This window comes from Pecten maximus, chromosome 2 (assembly GCF_902652985.1).
Source record: "Pecten maximus chromosome 2, xPecMax1.1, whole genome shotgun sequence".
In the NCBI taxonomy this organism is placed as follows: domain Eukaryota; kingdom Metazoa; phylum Mollusca; class Bivalvia; order Pectinida; family Pectinidae; genus Pecten; species Pecten maximus.
In genome coordinates, this window is record NC_047016.1 from 23,325,792 (window position 1) to 23,345,562 (window position 19,771).

The window sequence follows — 19,771 nt, forward strand, 5'->3', positions numbered from 1 at the left end:
TATACTATGATGTAGTTTGGTGTGTTATACTATGATGGAGTTTGGTGTGTTATACTATGATGGAGTTTGGTGTGTTATACTATGATGGAGTTTGGTGTGTTATACTATGATGGAGTTTGGTGTGTTATACTATGATGGAGTTTGGTGTGTTATACTATGATGGAGTTTGGTGTGTTATACTATGATAGAGTTTGGTGTGTTATACTATGATGGAGTTTGGTGTGTTATACTATGATGGAGTTTGGTGTAGGAATTTGACTATGATGTAGTTTGGTATTTTACTATGATTTAGTGTATTTTTTCTTTGAAGCAATTCTACCGTGAAAAACACTGCGTCAAAGTTTAGAACGATAAATAATACAAAAAATAAAAAGTGAACATATTGAACAGGTTAAAAAGCATAACACAAAATGCTTTCTTGATTGGGTAATCGTGAAGCAATTAAATGTCTGTGTCCAATGTCTACCGAATCTGCCATTACGCCCGCCTGATCCATTCGTCCAATGTATCAACCGTTGTTTAGAGTTTTTCATATAGAGACACTATGCAGTATATCTCGCCAACAGACATACGATCGACCTGGCGTAAAAGCACTGTAAATAAGTACAAATAATGGTTTCTATCACTGTACTAGCGGTTTAGTGCCCCTGACGACCAGTGCACTGATCAGGGCCTGTTAGATTTCGTTAATGCCCCTGACGACCAGCGCACTCATCCGGGCCTGTAAGATTTCGTCAGTGCCTCTAACGTACTAATCGGGGCTGTTGGATTGCGTCAGATTTCCCGCCATTACGGATCATTAGCATCTTTCTGACCCCACGGCTACATTATGTGCTCATAATCGAACTCTAAGTGCCACTATGAAGCGTGATAGACTACCACAGTCAGGGATGATGTAATGGCGACGTGGATTTATCACGGTATCCCCACAGGAATTCCAGATGCAAATCTTGCGTATACAATGTACGTTGTCACTGGTGGGTTTGATGCTAATTTTCTAATCTTCTTTCATAACTTTGGATATATTAGGACTTTTTCCACGCAACAAACTTTCCTGATGCACGTTTGCTTTAGTTATATGGTCGTCCTCGTAGCCTGATGTACACTTTTGTAAGTCGTTCTCGTGACCTGATGTATAGTCGTCCTCTTGGCCTGATACCGTCGTCGTGATCTGATGTACAGTCGTCCTCTTGGCCTGATACCATCATCGTGACCTGATGTACAGTCGTCCTCTTGGCCTGATACCATCATCGTGACCTGATGTACAGTCGTCCTCTTGGCCTGATACCGTCGTCGTGATCTGATGTACAGTCGTCCTCTTGGCCTGATACCATCATCGTGACCTGATGTATAGTCGTCATCATGGCCTGATGTATAGTCGTCCTCATGGTCTGATGTGTAGTCGCCCTCGTGACCTGATGTATAGTCGTCCTCATGGTCTGATGTATAGTCGTCCTCGTGGTCTGATGTATAGTCGTCCTCATGGTCTGATGTATAGTCGTCCTCGTGGTCTGATGTATAGTTGTCCTCGTAGCCTGATGTATAGTCGTCCTCGTGACCTGATGTACAGTCATCATCGTGACTTGATGTATAGTCGTCCTCATGGTCTGATGTATAGTCGTCCTCGTGACCTGATGTATAGTCGTCCTCGTGGTCTGATGTACAGTCATCATCGTGACTTGATGTACAGTCGTCCTCATGGTCTGATGTATAGTCGTCCTCATTGTCTGATGTATAGTCGTCCTCATGGTCTGATGTATAGTCGTCCTCATTGTCTGATGTATAGTCGTCCTCATGGTCTGATGTATAGTCGTCCTCGTGACCTGATGTATAGTCGTCCTCATGGTCTGATGTATAGTCGTCATCATGGCCTGATGTATAGTCGTCCTCATGGTCTGATGTATAGTCGTCCTCATGGCCTGATGTATATTCGTCCTCGTGGTCTGATGTATAGTCGTCCTCGTGGTCTGATGTATAGTCGTCATCATGGCCTGATGTATAGTCGTCCTCATGGCCTGATGTATAGTCGTCATCATGGCCTGATGTATAGTCGTCATCATGGCCTGCTGTATAGTCGTCCTCATGGTCTGATGTATAGTCGTCCTCATGGTCTGATGTATAGTCGTCATCATGATCTGATGTATAGTCGTCCTCGTAGCCTGATGTATAGTCGTCATCATGGCCTGATGTATAGTCGTCATCATGGCCTGATGTATAGTCGCCCTCGTGGTCTGATGTATAGTCGTCCTCATGGCCTGATGTATAGTCGTAATCATGGCCTGATGTATAGTCGTCCTCATGGTCTGATGTATAGTCGTCCTCGTGACCTGATGTATAGTCGTCCTCGTGGTCTGATGTATAGTCGTCCTCGTGGTCTGATGTATAGTCGTCCTCGTGGCCTGATGTATAGTCGTCCTCGTGGCCTGATGTATAGTCGTCATCATGGCCTGATGTATAGTCGTCCTCGTGGTCTGATGTATAGTCGTCATCATGGCCTGATGTATAGTCGTCATCATGGCCTGATGTATAGTCGTCCTCATGATCTGATGTATAGTCGTCCTCATGGTCTGATGTATAGTCGTCATCATGGTCTGATGTATAGTCGTCCTCATGGTCTGATGTATAGTCGTCCTCGTGACCTGATGTATAGTCGTCCTCGTGGTCTGATGTATAGTCGTCCTCATGGTCTGATGTTTAGTCGTCATCATGGCCTGATGTATAGTCGTCCTCATGATCTGATGTATAGTCGTCCTCATGGTCTGATGTATAGTCGTCATCATGGTCTGATGTATAGTCGTCCTCATGGTCTGATGTATAGTCGTCCTCATGATCTGATGTATAGTCGTCATCATGGCCTGATGTATAGTCGTCCTCATGATCTGATGTATAGTCGTCCTCGTGGCCTGATGTATAGTCGTCATCATGGTCTGATGTATAGTCGTCGTCATGGTCTGATGTTTAGTCGTAATCATGGTCTGATGTATAGTCGTCCTCATGGTCTGATGTGTAGTCGCCCTCGTGGTCTGATGTATAGTCGTCCTCATGGTCTGATGTATAGTCGTCGTCATGGTCTGATGTTTAGTCGTAATCATGGCCTGATGTATAGTCGTCATCATGATCTGATGTATAGTCGTCCTCGTGACCTGATGTATAGTCGTCCTCGTGGCCTGATGTATAGTCGTCATCATGGTCTGATGTATAGTCGTCATCATGGTCTGATGTATAGTCGTCCTCGTGGTCTGATGTATAGTCGTCGTCATGGTCTGATGTTTAGTCGTAATCATGGTCTGATGTATAGTCGTCATCATGGTCTGATGTATAATCGTCCTCGTGGTCTGATGTATAGTCGTCCTCATGGTCTGATGTGTAATCGTCCTCATGGCCTGATGTATAGTCGTCATCATGGCCTGATGTATAGTCGTCATCATGGCCTGATGTATAGTCGTCCTCATGGTCTGATGTATAGTCGTCCTCATGGCCTGATGTATAGTCGTCCTCGTGGTCTGATGTATAGTCGTCATCATGGTCTGATGTATAGTCGTCCTCATGGCCTGATGTATAGTCTTCCTCATGATCTGATGTATAGTCGTCATCATGGCCTGATGTATTGTCTTCCTCATGGTCTGATGTATAATCGTCCTCATTGTCTGATGTGTAGTCGCCCTCGTGGTCTGATGTGTAGTCGCCCTCGTGGTCTGATGTAAACGTTTGTAAACTTTTACAATATCCATGTACCACAGGTAAAAAACGCTTTATAATCGATTCCAATGTTGTATCGGTGCATAAATAGACAAGAAATGATGTTACAAATTAAAATTGGACAATTCCATTATAACTTTAGTTCCTGACCCCAAGTACCTGTGCCATGTACAAGAATTACCGGAATCCTTGAAAACATTGACAACTTCAGTTATAATTAGATTCTCTTTTGCGTATATGGCGATAGCGTAATTAACAAGATGGCAAAAATTCTGAGAATTTATTTTGATCAAGTATGTTGTAACCAAAGCAAGTTTGATTTCATCGTGAAATGGTGGGATATGTTTTAAAAAGACAAAGAAAACATAAATAAACGATATGAACAAAAATATCAAAAAAATGAATAGTTCATCAAAGAGATGTAAAGTCACACGTCACACTAATGCTATTTGTGCAAATTATTGTGTGTACTAAATAGGGTTTACCCTTAGGTTTGACATTCCAAACTTATATGTTACCGGTTCACTGAGTATTTACCGTCCTTCATTGTAGATGCGAGCTTTGGCTATTGGTGTTGTAGTAAAGTGAGTTATATAAGCCTGTTGTAATGAGCTTTGAGAGGAGCTGTTGTAATGAAGTAAGTGTTATGTAATGTTGGTAAAATTATCTTTAAGTAGGGGTGTTGTAATAAAGTGAGCTTTATGTAAGTCTGCTATAATGAGCTTTGAGAAGGGCTGTTCTATCAAAGTGAGCTTTATGTAAGTCTGGTGTAATGAGTTTTGAAAAGGGCTGTTGTAATAAGGTGAGCTTTGAGTAAGACTGTAATTATCAAGTCAGGCGTGACCGACACTATTGACTTAAAGTGAACATCGTCTAGAGATGTTGTGATGAAGTTGAGCATTGCCTAGATCTGTTGAGACAAAGTTGAGCATTTTCTAGATCTGTTGAGACAAAGTTAAGCATTGTCTAGATCTGTTGTGACAAAGTTGAGCATTGTCTAGATTTGTTGTGATGAAGTTGAGCATTGTCTAGATCTGTTGAGACAAAGTTGAGCATTGTCTAGATCTGTTGTGACAAAGTTGAGCATTGTCTAGATTTGTTGTGATGAAGTTGAGCATTGTCTAGATCTGTTGAGACAAAGTTGAGCATTGTCTAGATCTGTTGTGACAACGTTGAGCATTGACTAGATCTGTTGTGACAAAGTTGAGCATTGTCTAGATTTGTTGTGATGAAGTTGAGCATTGTCTAGATCTGTTGAGACAAAGTTGAGCATTGTCTAGATCTGTTGTGACGAAGTTGAGCATTGACTAGATCTGTTGTGACAAAGTTGAGCATTGTCTAGATCTGTTGTGATGAAGTTGAGCATTGTCTAGATCTGTTGTGACAAAGTTGAGCATCGACTAGATCTGTTGAGACAAAGTTGAGCATTGTTTAGATCTGTGGTGATGAAGTTGAGCATTGTCTAGATCTGTTGAGACAAAGTTGAGCATTGTCTAGATCTGTTGTGATGAAGTTGAGCATTGTCTAGATCTGTTGTGATGAAGTTGAGCATCGACTAGATCTGTTGAGACAAAGTTGAGCATTGTTTAGATCTGTGGTGATGAAGTTGAGCATTGTCTAGATCTGTTGAGACAAAGTTGAGCATTGTCTAGATATGTTGTGATGAAGTTGAGCATTGTCTAGATATGTTGTGACGGAGTTACCTTTAACATAACCTGGTGTGCTTTATTACGTCTTCAAACCCAGTATTTTGTAATAAAAAATGTGTGGTATTTAGCTGCATGTTAAACGACATAACATGTTCATTCTGACCAGAGTCACAACTTCTCAAACCTAACCAGACATAGTCAATTAATTCTTACGCAATTCATCATACTTACAGCCCACGCAGTATACTAAAGGATAAAGAGGTGATTCTAATTGTAGTAAGTCAGGAACCTATTGATTTCTGAGAAGTTAACTGATATACGCTGGAAGCTAATCACGAGAGGCTTGGCAGTGGGTGGCTTACCATACCTGGCTTACCATACCTGTCTTACCATACCTGGCTTACCATACCTGACTTACCATACCTGTCTTACCATACCTGGCTTACCATACCTGTCTTACCATACCTGGCTCATCATACCTGGCTCACCATACCTGACTTACCATACCTGGCTCATCATACCTGGCTTACCATACCTGACTCATACCTGGCTTACCATACCTGGCTCTCGTGGTGACTTGGTGTCCCTTCCCCAGCACGTTTAGTTTAGTTAAGTTTATTTCCGAATGTAGCACAACATATAGGAATTACATAATACATAAACGTACATTACAATTCATTTGAACAAGATGGCGGAGAACACAACCGATATAATTATAATTCATACCATTACACACATGTATATAACACACTCTCTAAAGCAAGCAAAATAACGAAACTTGACAAATACTATCTAATGCAAAATTCAGTTATTGAGTAGAGATATTCTTTTGGACGAAGCATGCATTAGATATTTACTGAAATTTCTTAAATTTTTAACATTTTTACTTGCATATAATTCAGTTAACTTGAATACAGAAGGGCGGCGATAAAAATAAGGCTTGATGTACACACTTCTCAACTCTGAATAAACTGGACATAATAATATAAAATGAGTTTCATCTTCAACTTCCCTTCTATTACATAATACACACAGTCTTTGGGCTCTGGGAATACCTTGGTATCTACCAGTTTCAACACTTAAATCGTGTTCTTGTATCCTATACTTAGTAAGTACATTTCTAAATTTAAAAGACTTCGTGAGATACAACTGCAATTCAAATCGATCTACAATTTGCTGATACAAAATACATTTAGAAGAATTTTCGAAATTGTTTCTCAACTCTTGGATAAAAAACCATGCACCCGTTGTGTGTATAACAGCAAAAAATGTTTTTCATTAGGAACACACTTGGACAACCAGACGTCATAGAATCCGAAACTACTAAGCTCATGCTTTACATGATACATGAGATTCATTTTACATCTTGGCTTTGTTACGTTAAGCTCTACAAGTTCATTATAACATGATTTTAAAACACAATTATCCGTATTCAGAAGTTTAATCCAATATTTTAGAACAGAAATCTTGCGACTAATTTGTAAAGGGAAACGCCCAAGCTCATAGTAGACCGTGGAAGAATTGGCGGTCTTTTTATACCAAGTACATTTTTTAAGAACAGTAAGTGTACTTTCTCTAACTGTGGTGCCGGACAACATCCCCAAACTTCACATCCATAATTCAGTAAACATGAGATATATGTGTCAAATAATGACAATTTAGTTTCACAATTTAACATGAATCTTTTCATTTTCCTGTTTAACAAGAAGTAAGCTTTTCTGCCTTGCATAGCAAAGTTATTCAAAGCAACAGTAAATTTACCATTATAATTAAAAATCAGACCAAGGTAACAAAATTGATCTACCAACTCAATTGGCATTGTATGTCTAACGTTCAATAGGATAAATTCTTTTACTTTTCCTGAACACAACAATTTTAGTTTTATCCAGGTTTACCTCTAAATCCCATCGTGAAGAATACGAATGCAAAAAGTCTAGCATGTTTTGAAGGTCTTGTATGTTTTCTGAAAACAGGACAGTATCGTCAGCGTACATTAAAATGAACAGGTTAATCAACTGCAACTGATAACTTTGACAATTAGAATTAATTAATTCAGATTCCATATCATTAATGAATAAAGAAAACAAAATCGGGGACAACGATTCCCCTTGTAATAATCCGACATGTAAGTCAAAAAATGCCGATAACTTACCACTTAGCTTAACACAAGATTTAACGTTATCGTATATCGATCTAATAATATCTAACAAACGACCTCTGACCCCTGCTTTCCATAATTTGAGCCACAACATTTTATGAGATATACTATCAAATGCCTTCCTGTAATCAACAAACACGCAATACAGTCTTTTATTGTCTTGTAAAGTCTTGGTAATTAAGGTATTCAAAACAAAAATTGCGTCTCTGGTCCCACATTTAGGCCGAAACCCAAACTGTGCGTCAGAAATGACATTTTCACTTTCACTCCACACCAATAAACGCTTATTCAGAAGAGAAGTAAAAAGCTTAGCTAAATGACTAATAATTGTGATACCTCTATAGTTACTGACGTTATTTTTATCTCCTTTTTTATGTACAGGTACAATAATACCCTGCGTCCAAACTTTGGGAAAATATCCTACATTAAGGATAGTATTAATTTTTTGTAGTAAAACTGGTGCGAATAGATCGCTGTATTCGGTAAAATACTCATTGAGCAACAAATCAATACCAGCAGCCTTACCTTTTGGGAGACTATTGATAACAGTTAATAATTCCTTGAGATTAAATAAAACATCGAGCTCAGGATAGACACACTCATTGTTATCAATACATACATCATCACTCTCTGACTTAGACGGATTATCAGATAAATTCATGAAATGTTCAAAAAAATCGTCAAGTGACAGATCACCAGTACTACCAGACTTGCGTTTCGAAAAATGTTGATAGAAAGCCTTAGGATCATTACGTTTCAAGGCGACCATCATGTCCCCCTCCATTTGGAGGGTACTTACGTTTCATTTTAGCCTCATAGCATTTATAGCTCTTTTTTGAACGGGCCAAAATGGCTCTTTGCTCATTAGACTTACATCTATTAAAATGATACAAGGCACTTTTATATTTGTTATATAATCGCTTACATTCAGGGTCGAACCAAGGTTTATCTGGCTCTTTGGATTTTTTAAGATGAGACTCATGACAAGAGCAATTGCAGTTCATAACAGTTCTTCTCTGAATACAAAAACGGTCAAATATAGAATGAATATTTTCTGTAAAGGTGTCCAGACAAAGATCAATACTCTCAGGCGTATTCACAAGCTCACTGAATGAGTTAATGAGCATGCATCTATTGTCATTGACGTACTGCCATATATCCCTTCCCCCACACCTACTGTCATGTGAGGTTTTTTACAGGCGTAGGATGTGATACATCCTATTTCCTGTCGCCTATTTCCCCACAGGAGGCTTGTTGTTAGATTATCCACACCCTTTTGCTAACCAATGATATATCCCGTCTAATTCCGGTGATGTATTCATCCGCAATCTCAAACAAAACAACCCGTGTTTAAAATCATTTATTTTTCGATGAATTTATCACATACTTTGCATTGCATATCCAAATATCCGGGCTGGAAACCTTAATACTGTGATTAAGAACTGTATTTTCTAAAATTATGAGATGCAAATATTATCAACAATACTCTAGCTGTAAATGATCAAGAACAAGATCCCAATCTAATATTCTATACATGTGGTCAGGCTAGTGTACATTTCACCTCGGCTTAGGGAATGGAACCCCTATAGGCGTATTGGTAAAAGGCTTAGGGAATGGAACCCCTGTAGGCGTATTGGTAAAAGGCTTAAGGAAAGGAACCCCTATGGCGTATTGGTAAAAGGCTTAGGGAATGGAACCCTTATAGGCGTATTGGTAAAAGGCTTAGGGAATGGAACCCTTATAGGCGTATTGGTAAAAGGCTTAGGGAATGGTACCCTTATAGGCGTATGGGTAAAAGGCTTAGGGAATGAAACCCCTATAGGCGTATTGGTAAAAGGCTAAGGGAATGGAACCCTTATAGGCGTATTGGTAAAAGGCTTAGGGAACGGAACCCCTATAAGTGTATTGGTAAAAGGCTTAGGGAATGGAACCCCTATAGGCGTATTGGTAAAAGGCTTAGGGAATGGAACCCCTGTGGGCGTATTGATAAAAGGCTTAGGGAATGGAACTCCTGTAGGCGTATTGGTAAAAGGCTTAGGGAATGGAACCCCTATAGGCGTATTGGTAAAAGGCTTAGGGAACGGAACCCCTATAAGTGTATTGGTAAAAGGCTTAGGGAATGGAACCCTTATAGGCGTATTGGTAAAAGGCTTAGGGAATGGAGCCTCTGTAGGCGTATTGGTAAAAGGCTTAGGGAATGGAACCCGTATGGGCGTATTGGTAAAAGGCTTAGGGAATGGAACCCTTATAGGCGTATTGGTAAAAGGCTTAGGGAACGGAACCCCTATAAGTGTATTGGTAAAAGGCTAGGGAATGGAACCCCTATAGGCGTATTGGTAAAAGGCTTAGGGAATGGAACTCCTGTAGGCGTATTGGTAAAAGGCTTAGGGAATGGAGCCTCTGTAGGCGTATTGGTAAAAGGCTTAGGGAATGGAACCCGTATGGGCGTATTGGTAAAAGGCTTAGGGAATTGAACCCCTATGGGCGTATTGGTAAAAGGCTTAGGGAATGGAACCCTTATAGGCGTATTGGTAAAAGGCTTAGGGAATGGAATCCCTATGGGCGTATTGGTAAAAGGCTTAGGGACTGGAACCCTTATAGGCGTATTGGTACAAGGGCGCATTGGTAAAAGGCTTATGGAATGGAACCCCTATGGGCGTATTGGTAAAAGGTTTAGGGAACGGAAACCCTATGGCGTATTGGTAAAAGGCTTAGGGAATGGAACCCCTATGGCGTATTGGTAAAAGGCTTAGGGAATGGAACCCTTATAGGCGTATTGGTAAAAGGCTTAGGGAATGGAACCCCTATAGGCGTATTGGTAAAAGGCTTAGGGAATGGAACCCCTGTGGGCGTATTGGTAAAAGGCTTAGGGAAAGGAACCCTTATAGGCGTATTGGTAAAAGGCTTAGGGAATGGAACCCTTATAGGCGTATTGGTAAAAGGCTTAGGGAATGGAACCCCTATAGGCGTATTGGTAAAAGGGCGCATTGGTAAAAGGCTTATGGAATGGAACCCCTGTGGGCGTATTGGTAAAAGGCTTAGGGAACGGAACCCCTATAAGTGTATTGGTAAAAGGCTTAGGGAATGGAACCCCTATAGGCGTATTGGTAAAAGGCTTAGGGAATGGAGCCTCTGTAGGCGTATTGGTAAAAGGCTTAGGGAATGGAACCCGTATGGGCGTATTGGTAAAAGGCTTAGGGAATGGAACCCCTATGGGCGTATTGGTAAAAGGCTTAGGGAATGGAACCCTTATAGGCGTATTGGTAAAAGGCTTAGGGAATGGAATCCCTATGGGCGTATTGGTAAAAGGCTTAGGGAATGGAACCCCTATAGGCGTATTGGTAAAAGAGCGCATTGGTAAAAGGCTTATGGAATGGAACCCCTGTGGGCGTATTGGTAAAAGGCTTAGGGAATGGAACCCCTTTAGGCGTATTGGTAAAAGGCTTAGGGAATTGAACCCCTATGGGCGTATTGGTAAAAGGCTTATGGAATGGAACCCCTGTGGGCGTATTGGTAAAAGGCTTAGGGAATGGAACCCCTTTAGGCGTATTGGTAAAAGGCTTAGGGAATTGAACCCCTATGGGCGTATTGGTAAAAGGCTTAGGGAATTGAACCCCTATGGGCGTATTGGTAAAAGGCTTAGGGAACGGAACCCCTATAGGCGTATTGGTAAAAGGCTTAGGGAATGGAACCCCTTTAGGCGTATTGGTAAAAGGGAGCATTGGTAAAAGGCTTATGGAATGGAACCCCTGTGGGCGTATTGGTAAAAGGCTTAGGGAATGGAACCCCTTTAGGCGTATTGGTAAAAGGCTTAGGGAATTGAACCCCTATGGGCGTATTGGTAAAAGGCTTATGGAATGGAACCCCTGTGGGCGTATTGGTAAAAGGCTTAGGGAATGGAACCCCTGTAGGCGTATTGGTAAAAGGCTTAGGGAATGGAACCCCTATGGGCGTATTGGTAAAAGGCTTAGGGAATGGAACCCTTATAGGCGTATTGGTAAAAGGCTTAGGGAAAGGAACCCCTATGGCGTATTGGTAAAAGGCTTAGGGAATGGAACCCCTGTGGGCGTATTGGTAAAAGGCTTAGGGAATGGAACCCCTGTAGGCGTATTGGTAAAAGGCTTAGGGAATGGAACCCCTGTAGGCGTATTGGTAAAAGGCTTAGGGAATTGAACCCCTATGGGCGAATTGGTAAAAGGCTTAGGGAATTGAACCCCTATGGGCGTATTGGTTAAAGTCTTAGGGAACGGAACCCCTATAGGCGTATTGGCAAAAGGCTTAGGGAATGGAACCCCTGTAGGCGTATTGGTAAAAGGCTTAGGGAATGGAACCCCTATGGGCGTATTGATAAAAGGCTTAGGGAATGGAACCCTTATAGGCGTATTGGTAAAAGGCTTAGGGAAAGGAACCCCTATGGCGTATTGGTAAAAGGCTTAGGGAATGGAACCCCTGTGGGCGTATTGGTAAAAGGCTTAGGGAATGGAACCCCTATGGGCGTATTGGTAAAAGGCTTAGGGAATGGAACCCCTGTAGGCGTATTGGTAAAAGGCTTAGGGAATTGAACCCCTATGAGCGTATTGGTAAAAGGCTTAGGGAATTGAACCCCTATGGGCGTATTGGTAAAAGGCTTAGAGAATGGAACCCCTGTGGGCGTATTGGTAAAAGGCTTAGGGAATGGAACCCCTGTAGGCGTATTGGTAAAAGGCTTAGGGAATTGAACCCCTATGGGCGTATTGGTAAAAGGCTTAGGGAATTGAACCCCTATGGGCGTATTGGTAAAAGGCTTAGGGAATTGAACCCCTATGGGCGTATTGGTAAAAGGCTTAGGGAATTGAACCCCTATGGGCGTATTGGTAAAAGGCTTAGGGAATGGAACCCCTGTGGGCGTATTGGTAAAAGGCTTAGGGAATGGAACCCCTGTAGGCGTATTGGTAAAAGGCTTAGGAAATTGAACCCCTATGGGCGTATTGGTAAAAGGCTTAGGGAATGGAACCCCTATGGGCGTATTGGTAAAAGGCTTAGAGAATGGAACCCCTGTGGGCGTATTGGTAAAAGGCTTAGGGAATGGAACCCCTGTAGGCGTATTGGTAAAAGGCTTAGGGAATTGAACCCCTATGGGCGTATTGGTAAAAGGCTTAGAGAATGGAACCCCTGTGGGCGTAGTGGTAAAAGGCTTAGGGAATGGAACCCCTGTAGGCGTATTGGTAAAAGGCTTAGGGAATTGAACCCCTATGGGCGTATTGGTAAAAGGCTTAGGGAATTGAACCCCTATGGGCGTATTGGTAAAAGGCTTAGGGATCGGAACCCCTATAGGCGTATTGGCAAAAGGCTTAGGGAATGGAACCCCTTTAGGCGTATTGATAAAAGGGCGCATTGGTAAAAGGCTTATGGAATTGAACCCCTGTGGGCGTATTGGTAAAAGGCTTAGGGAATTGAACCCCTATGGGCGTATTGGTAAAAGGCTTAGGGAACGGAACCCCTATAGGCGTATTGGTAAAAGGCTTAGGGAATGGAACCCCTTTAGGCGTATTGGTAAAAGGGCGCATTGGTAAAAGGCTTATGGAATGGAACCCCTGTGGGCGTATTGGTAAAAGGCTTAGGGAATGGAACCCCTTTAGGCGTATTGGTAAAAGGCTTAGGGAATTGAACCCCTATGGGCGTATTGGTAAAAGGCTTATGGAATGGAACCCCTGTGGGCGTATTGGTAAAAGGCTTAGGGAATGGAACCCCTGTAGGCGTATTGGTAAAAGGCTTAGGGAATGGAACCCCTATGGGCGTATTGGTAAAAGGCTTAGGGAATGGAACCCTTATAGGCGTATTGGTAAAAGGCTTAGGGAAAGGAACCCCTATGGCGTATTGGTAAAAGGCTTAGGGAATGGAACCCCTGTGGGCGTATTGGTAAAAGGCTTAGGGAATGGAACCCCTGTGGGCGTATTGGTAAAAGGCTTAGGGAATGGAACTCCTGTAAGCGTATTGGTAAAAGGCAATGTTTCTATTCATAGGCCCACATAAACCGCGGTAGTTTTCTCATCCCACCTTACAACCAGTCTGTAAGGGTAGTCGGGTTGCGTAGTGATTACACACTTGCCTTTCACCTAAACGACCGAGGCTCGATTCCCCAATCAGACGTGAAAAGGTATGGGGGTCACCAGCCCGACCACTTGTACTCCGGTTTCCTCTTACCTATAAGAACGAATATTTGTGGTTTTGGAAACCTTCTAGTCACACATAGAAACTGCGCACGCCGGAAAATCTGTTCATGAGGATGGGTTATTATAACTGTTCACTGAAAACTTCCTTTGAATACGAGCTGTACCTGATAGTAGGTAGATTTCTTACGGTTATACAAAACCCACCCATCCTACACAAAAACAACTCTTCAGAACCGTCTATCTCCAGAAAATGATGATCCTGCCCTCCACCGAACACAATAACTACTATTCAGAGCCGTATATCTCCAGAAAATGACGCTCCTGCCCTCCACTCAGCACAATCAAAGATTCGTATAGTCTGTTAGTTAATTACCTGAATAGTATTCAATAAACTCTTTGTGGAATGAAAATATCACAAACTACACTAACCTGTCTACATAACTCTCTGTCCCAGAAGCTATATAGTACACCATGGACATGGTGATAGTCAGTTTTGTGTGGAGATGATTGATAATTACAATCTACAGAATCCATGTCACTCTGATGAATGATGGTCTGCTTGGATATCAGTTTTATGGAATATTTTCTTAAATGTATATATGATAGAGTTATACAATACCGTACATTATATGGCGAGCCTATTGAGACAACAGAACCGACGTTGATTTAATGCGAATGTAGCTGTGTGTTGGAACACTATTTCCTAGAAAATGAGGTCTGGCCTAGAGTTAGCTTTGGCGACTATCTTCACAACAGTAGCTGAGAACATTGATTGTATAAGGATTTAGATTAGATTATCAAATTTTCAATTAGGAAACACTCTCTAGCATTCACCTGTCAGCTCCGGAATAATTGTTTACACACCGCGGATCGATAAAGGAGCGTCCTGGTGCCACTCGCGTACAGCAGCACCAAGACAAAACTTGAATGGAAATTTACTCCGAATCTTTATCCAATCAAATACTTCGTTACAAAAGATTCTCGTGTGATGTCGTAGACAATTGGAGCTACGCTGCCGACGAAACTTGAATGGAAAATTACTCGATGGCGCTGTCCAATGATAATCATGCATAATAACCCTCTGTCAAAGAAAATAGTATACTCAGGATGGACACTCGCATAAATATCTCTTAATTACAGACTATTCGGTAAACAGTACAATTGAGGATTCGCCTGTCATATTCTATCGCCATATTTTAACGTTTAAGAGCACGACCTGACACACACTATCATTGCCAAGCAACACATATTTCTATTGTACAATTGGTGTTGGTCTACTGCATGACGTAACGAAATAAAACCACCATTGTTTGTCAATATCGGAAGTTGGTTCAAGGCATCCACGCATAGACCTAGTGGCCACTTGGTCTACCAGTAAATGTGTTGACCACCCTTGTACATGTGCCTTTCATACAGACATGGTCCCTACTGGCAAATATGTATACCTCGTTTGATTTGGAGTAGAAATAAATGGATTAATTTTCAATCCCCGAGGGAACAATCATGAAACTATCTCAAATTGTGCGATGTTTTCCCATAATAATTCGATTTGTTTTAGCCAATCAGCTTCGGGCTATTAAACGTGCATATAAAACGCTAGTTAAAGCTACTTTGATATATTATTGTGTATATAAACGTTATACTATTTAATAATAAATTGTCATTTTATATTGGTACTTGTGAATACAGTGGCCTCCATAATGAAAGCTGTTTTATCAAATACTGATAAATACAACATGATATTTGTAAAAGAGCACCTTCTATAGACATAGTCTGAAAATAATAACGTGGAGCTGGAGTGTCTTTCATGTCTATCATCTATTGTCATTGGAACAGAAATACGACCACAACGATATCATATAACAAAAGTAAACCCGAAACCAACCGGAGTTCGAGTAATCCGGAATCCTCCTTTCTTAACTTTAATGAGAAACTACATTACATTAAAGTTGACGAATATATTCATATGATCCAGAATGTTGACCATAAGACGATTAAAAATGGGTTGATTTAGGAATAGATATCAGTTATTTACCGACATACCAGGCGAACACGTACAACATCAGCCAGTAATATTACGTTAGTGGGAATCTAAGGCTCGCAGTATCGATCGGCCTTCGTGTGGAAATTTTGTGAATGAATCCAGTGTGATAGATGTCTTACTGGAGGAGAAGCCTCTTCTGGGGCTGTTGATACTGAGGGATGGTTACACTGACTGGAGGGATGGCTACACTGACTGGAGGGAAGGTTACACTGACTGGAGGGAAGGTTACACTGACTGAAGGGAAGGTTTCACTGACTGGAACGAAGGTTACACCGACTGAAGGGAAGGTTACACTGACTGGAGGGAAGGTTACACTGACTGGAGGGATGGTTACACTGACTGGAACGAAGGTTACACTGACTGGAGGGATGGTTACACTGACTGGAACGAAGGTTTCACTGACTGGAGGGAAGGTTACACTGACTGAAGGGAAGGTTACACTGACTGAAGGGAAGGCTACACTGACCGAACGGAAGGTTACACTGACTGGAGGGAAGGTTACACTGACTGGAGGGAAGGTTACACTGACTGGAGGGAAGGTTACACTGACTGAAGGGAAGGTTACACTGACTGAAGGGAAGGTTACAACGACTGAAGGGAAGGTTACACTGACTGGAACGAAGGTTACACTGACTGGAGGGATGGTTACACTGACTGGAGGGAAGGTTACACTGACTGAAGGGAAGGTTACACTGACTGAAGGGAAGGCTACACTGACCGAACGGAAGGTTACACTGACTGGAGGGAAGGTTACACTGACTGAAGGGAAGGTTACACTGACTGAAGGGAAGGTTACACTGACTGAAGGGAAGGCTACACTGACTGAAGGGAAGGTTATACTGACTGGAGGGAAGGTTACACTGACTGAAGGGAAGGTTACACTGACTGAAGGGAAGGTTACACTGACTGGAGGGAAGGTTACACTGACTGGAGGGAAGGTTACACTGACTGAAGGGAAGGTTACACTGACTGGAACGAAGGTTACACTGACTGGAGGGAAGGTTACACTGACTGGAGGGAAGGTTACACTGACTGGAGGGAAGGTTACACTGACTGGAGGGAAGGTTACACTGACTGGAGGGAAGGTTACACTGACTGAAGGGAAGGTTACACTGACTGAAGGGAAGGTTTCACTGACTGGAACGAAGGTTACACCGACTGAAGGGAAGGTTACACTGACTGAAGGGAAGGTTACACTGACTGAAGGGAAGGTTACACTGACTGGAGGGATGGTTACACTGACTGGAGGGAAGGTTACACTGACTGAAGGGAAGGTTACACTGACTGAAGGGAAGGCTACACTGACCGAACGAAAGGTTACACTGACTGGAGGGAAGGTTACACTGACTGAAGGGAAGGTTACACTGACTGAAGGGAAGGTTACACTGACTGAAGGGAAGGTTATACTGACTGGAGGGAAGGTTACACTGACTGAAGGGAAGGTTACACTGACTGAAGGGAAGGCTACACTGACTGAAGGGAAGGTTATACTGACTGGAGGGAAGGTTACACTGACTGGAGGGGAGGTTACACTGCCTGAAGGGAAGGTTACACCGACTGAAGGGAAGGTTACACTGACTGAAGGGAGGCTACACTGACTGGAACGAAGGTTACACTGACTGGAACGAAGGTTACACTGACTGAAGGGAAGGTTTCACTGACTGAAGGGAAGGTTACACTGACTGGAGGGAAGGTTACACTGACTGGAGGGAAGGTTACACTGACTGGAGGGAAGGTTACACTGACTGGAGGAAAGGTTGCACTGACTGGAGGGAAGGTTACACCGACTGAAGGGAAGGTTACACCGACTGAAGGGAAGGTTACACTGACTGAAGGGAAGGTTACACTGACTGGAGGGATGGTTACACTGACTGAAGGGAAGGTTACAGTGACTGAAGGGAAGGTTACACCGACAGAGGGGAAGGTTACAGTGACTGAAGGGAATGTTACAGTGACTGGAACGAAGGTTACACTGACTGGAGGGAAGGTTACACTGACTGGAGGGAAGGTTACACTGACTGAAGGGATGGTTACACTGACTGAAGGGAAGGTTACACTGACTGAAGGGAAGGTTACACCGACTGAGGGGAAGGTTACACTGACTGGAGGGAAGGTTACACTGACTGGAGGGATGGCTACACTGACTGAAGGGAAGGTTACACTGACTGAAGGGAAGGTTACACTGACTGAAGGGAAGGTTACACCGACTGAGGGGAAGGTTACACTGACTGGAACGAAGGTTACACTGACTGAAGGGAAGGTTACACTGACTGAAGGGAAGGTTACACTGACTGGAACGAAGGTTACACTGACTGGAGGGAAGGTTACACTGACTGAAGGGAAGGTTTCACTGACTGAAGGGAAGGTTTCACTGACTGGAACGAAGGTTACACTGACTGAAGGGAAGGTTACACTGACTGGAGGGAAGGTTACACTGACTGAAGGGAAGGTTTTACTGACTGGAACGATGGTTACACTGACTGAAGGGATGGTTACACTGACTGAAGGGAAGGTTACACTGACTGGAACGAAGGTTACACTGACTGAAGGGAAGGTTACACTGACTGAAGGGAAGGTTACACTGACTGAAGGGAAGGTTACACTGACTGAAGGGAAGGCTCAACACTGTTGATATCCAAAAGCCAGGGCAAATTTTGTTATTTATGTTTCGAAGGTTCATGCTGAAACTTTAGAATTATAAATTTTACATGGTCAATGTTGACGAGTCATTTTCCTCAAGTTTATTGATTGTTTTACAAATATGACCTGTGATTGTACAGTTCGGTTGTCAGTTAGAAATAATGTTTCGTGTGGCTTAGAAATTGTCGCGAATGAATTTAAGTGTCAAAACAGAATTAGGCTGGTAGTGTTTCCATACACAACTTGACACCTTTTCCCCTATCAAAGACTATAGGAAACAAGATGTACTTTTCAGACGAGTAATTGGTTAAGCGTATATTACTGAAACGTAAAAGGACACAAGGACCTACCCAGGCAAACCCTTATCTCACAAATGACACACAATTGTTGGTGAAATGTGCACGCAGTCTGGTTTATCTAGCGACCAGACTGTTTGGAAAGAAGAAAAATAGATCTACATGGGATTCTGAATCCTTGTAAGGCATGTAAATTGTCTGGTTCCCTCAATCGACCGACAGATGATTGTAAGACACGTAAAATGTTTTGTTAACCGAATACAACCGATAAATGCTTGTAATGCACGTAAAATGTCTGGCTAACATAATATAACCGATAAGAGCTTGTAATGCACGTAAAATGTCTGGCTTACTAAAATAAAACATATAAACGCTTGTAATGCACGTAAAATATCTGGCTAACGAAATATAACCGATAAACGCTTGTAATGCACGTAAAATGTCTGGCTAACGAAATATAACCGATAAACACTTGTAATGCACGTAAAAATGTCTGGCTAACGAAATATAACCGATAAACGCTTGTAATGCACGTAAAATGTCTGGCTAACGAAATAAAACCGATAAACGCGTGTAATGCACGTAAACTGTCTTGCTAACTTAACTAACACTTGTAAGGCACGTAAACTGTCTTGCTAACTAAATACAATCGGTAAACGTTTGGAATACACGTAAAATGTTTTGCTAACTCAAAACAACCGTTAAACGCTTGTAAGGCACGTAAAATGCATGTATTGATTTGATGATAGTGTCTGGTGACCACCGGAGCAGTAGGTCGTGTCTGAAGCCTGGACATATATATATCAGCCTGTCGTTGTCTAACACCGGTTATTATAGGTCACACTGATCAAGACTGACATTTGGCTGTGGTTTCCTTCCCATTACAGCTCCCTACTGATGTTTTATTACATTTTTACCAGTGAAATATTAAAAATTATTCATTCTATAAAAGTGATATTTTTCACTAGTGAAAATATCACTTTTGCTGATTTGACCAATCAAATTAATGATTAGAAAATACCAAAATAATTGACCAATCAGAAAGCCCGACATATATGTCAGCACCTGGACAGGGGGAAAGTACTTTTTTTGTTTACAAATTATCGCTGTAGGCCTAGTTAGCATACGGGGTA

General features: G+C 42.1%; 2 protein-coding genes across 3 annotated transcripts in view; one reads left to right on the forward strand and one right to left on the reverse strand.

Moving 5' to 3' along the window:
- Window positions 1-19,771, forward strand: part of LOC117321551 (tripartite motif-containing protein 3-like) — a 54,888-nt gene that overhangs the window by 16,630 nt on the left and 18,487 nt on the right. The window lies entirely within an intron of this gene.
- On the reverse strand, window positions 1,075-3,185 carry LOC117342173 (stress protein DDR48-like). Its single transcript, XM_033904199.1, has 2 exons — window positions 3,144-3,185; window positions 1,075-2,679 (listed from the first exon to the last, which is right to left on the reverse strand). The coding sequence occupies exons 1-2, from the start codon at window positions 3,183-3,185 to the stop codon at window positions 1,075-1,077; spliced, it is 1,647 nt and encodes a 548-aa protein (XP_033760090.1).

What these genes read in the sequence shown, in the direction of transcription:
- LOC117342173 (XM_033904199.1), bottom strand. Translation starts at nt 3,185, where the DNA reads ATGACGACTATACATCAGGCCACGAGGACGACTATACATCAG. An exon ending in CGAGGACGACTATACATCAG is followed by an intron (nt 2,680 to 3,143) that starts GTCACGAGGACG and finishes TCAGACCATGAG; the next exon opens with GACGACTATACATCAGACCA.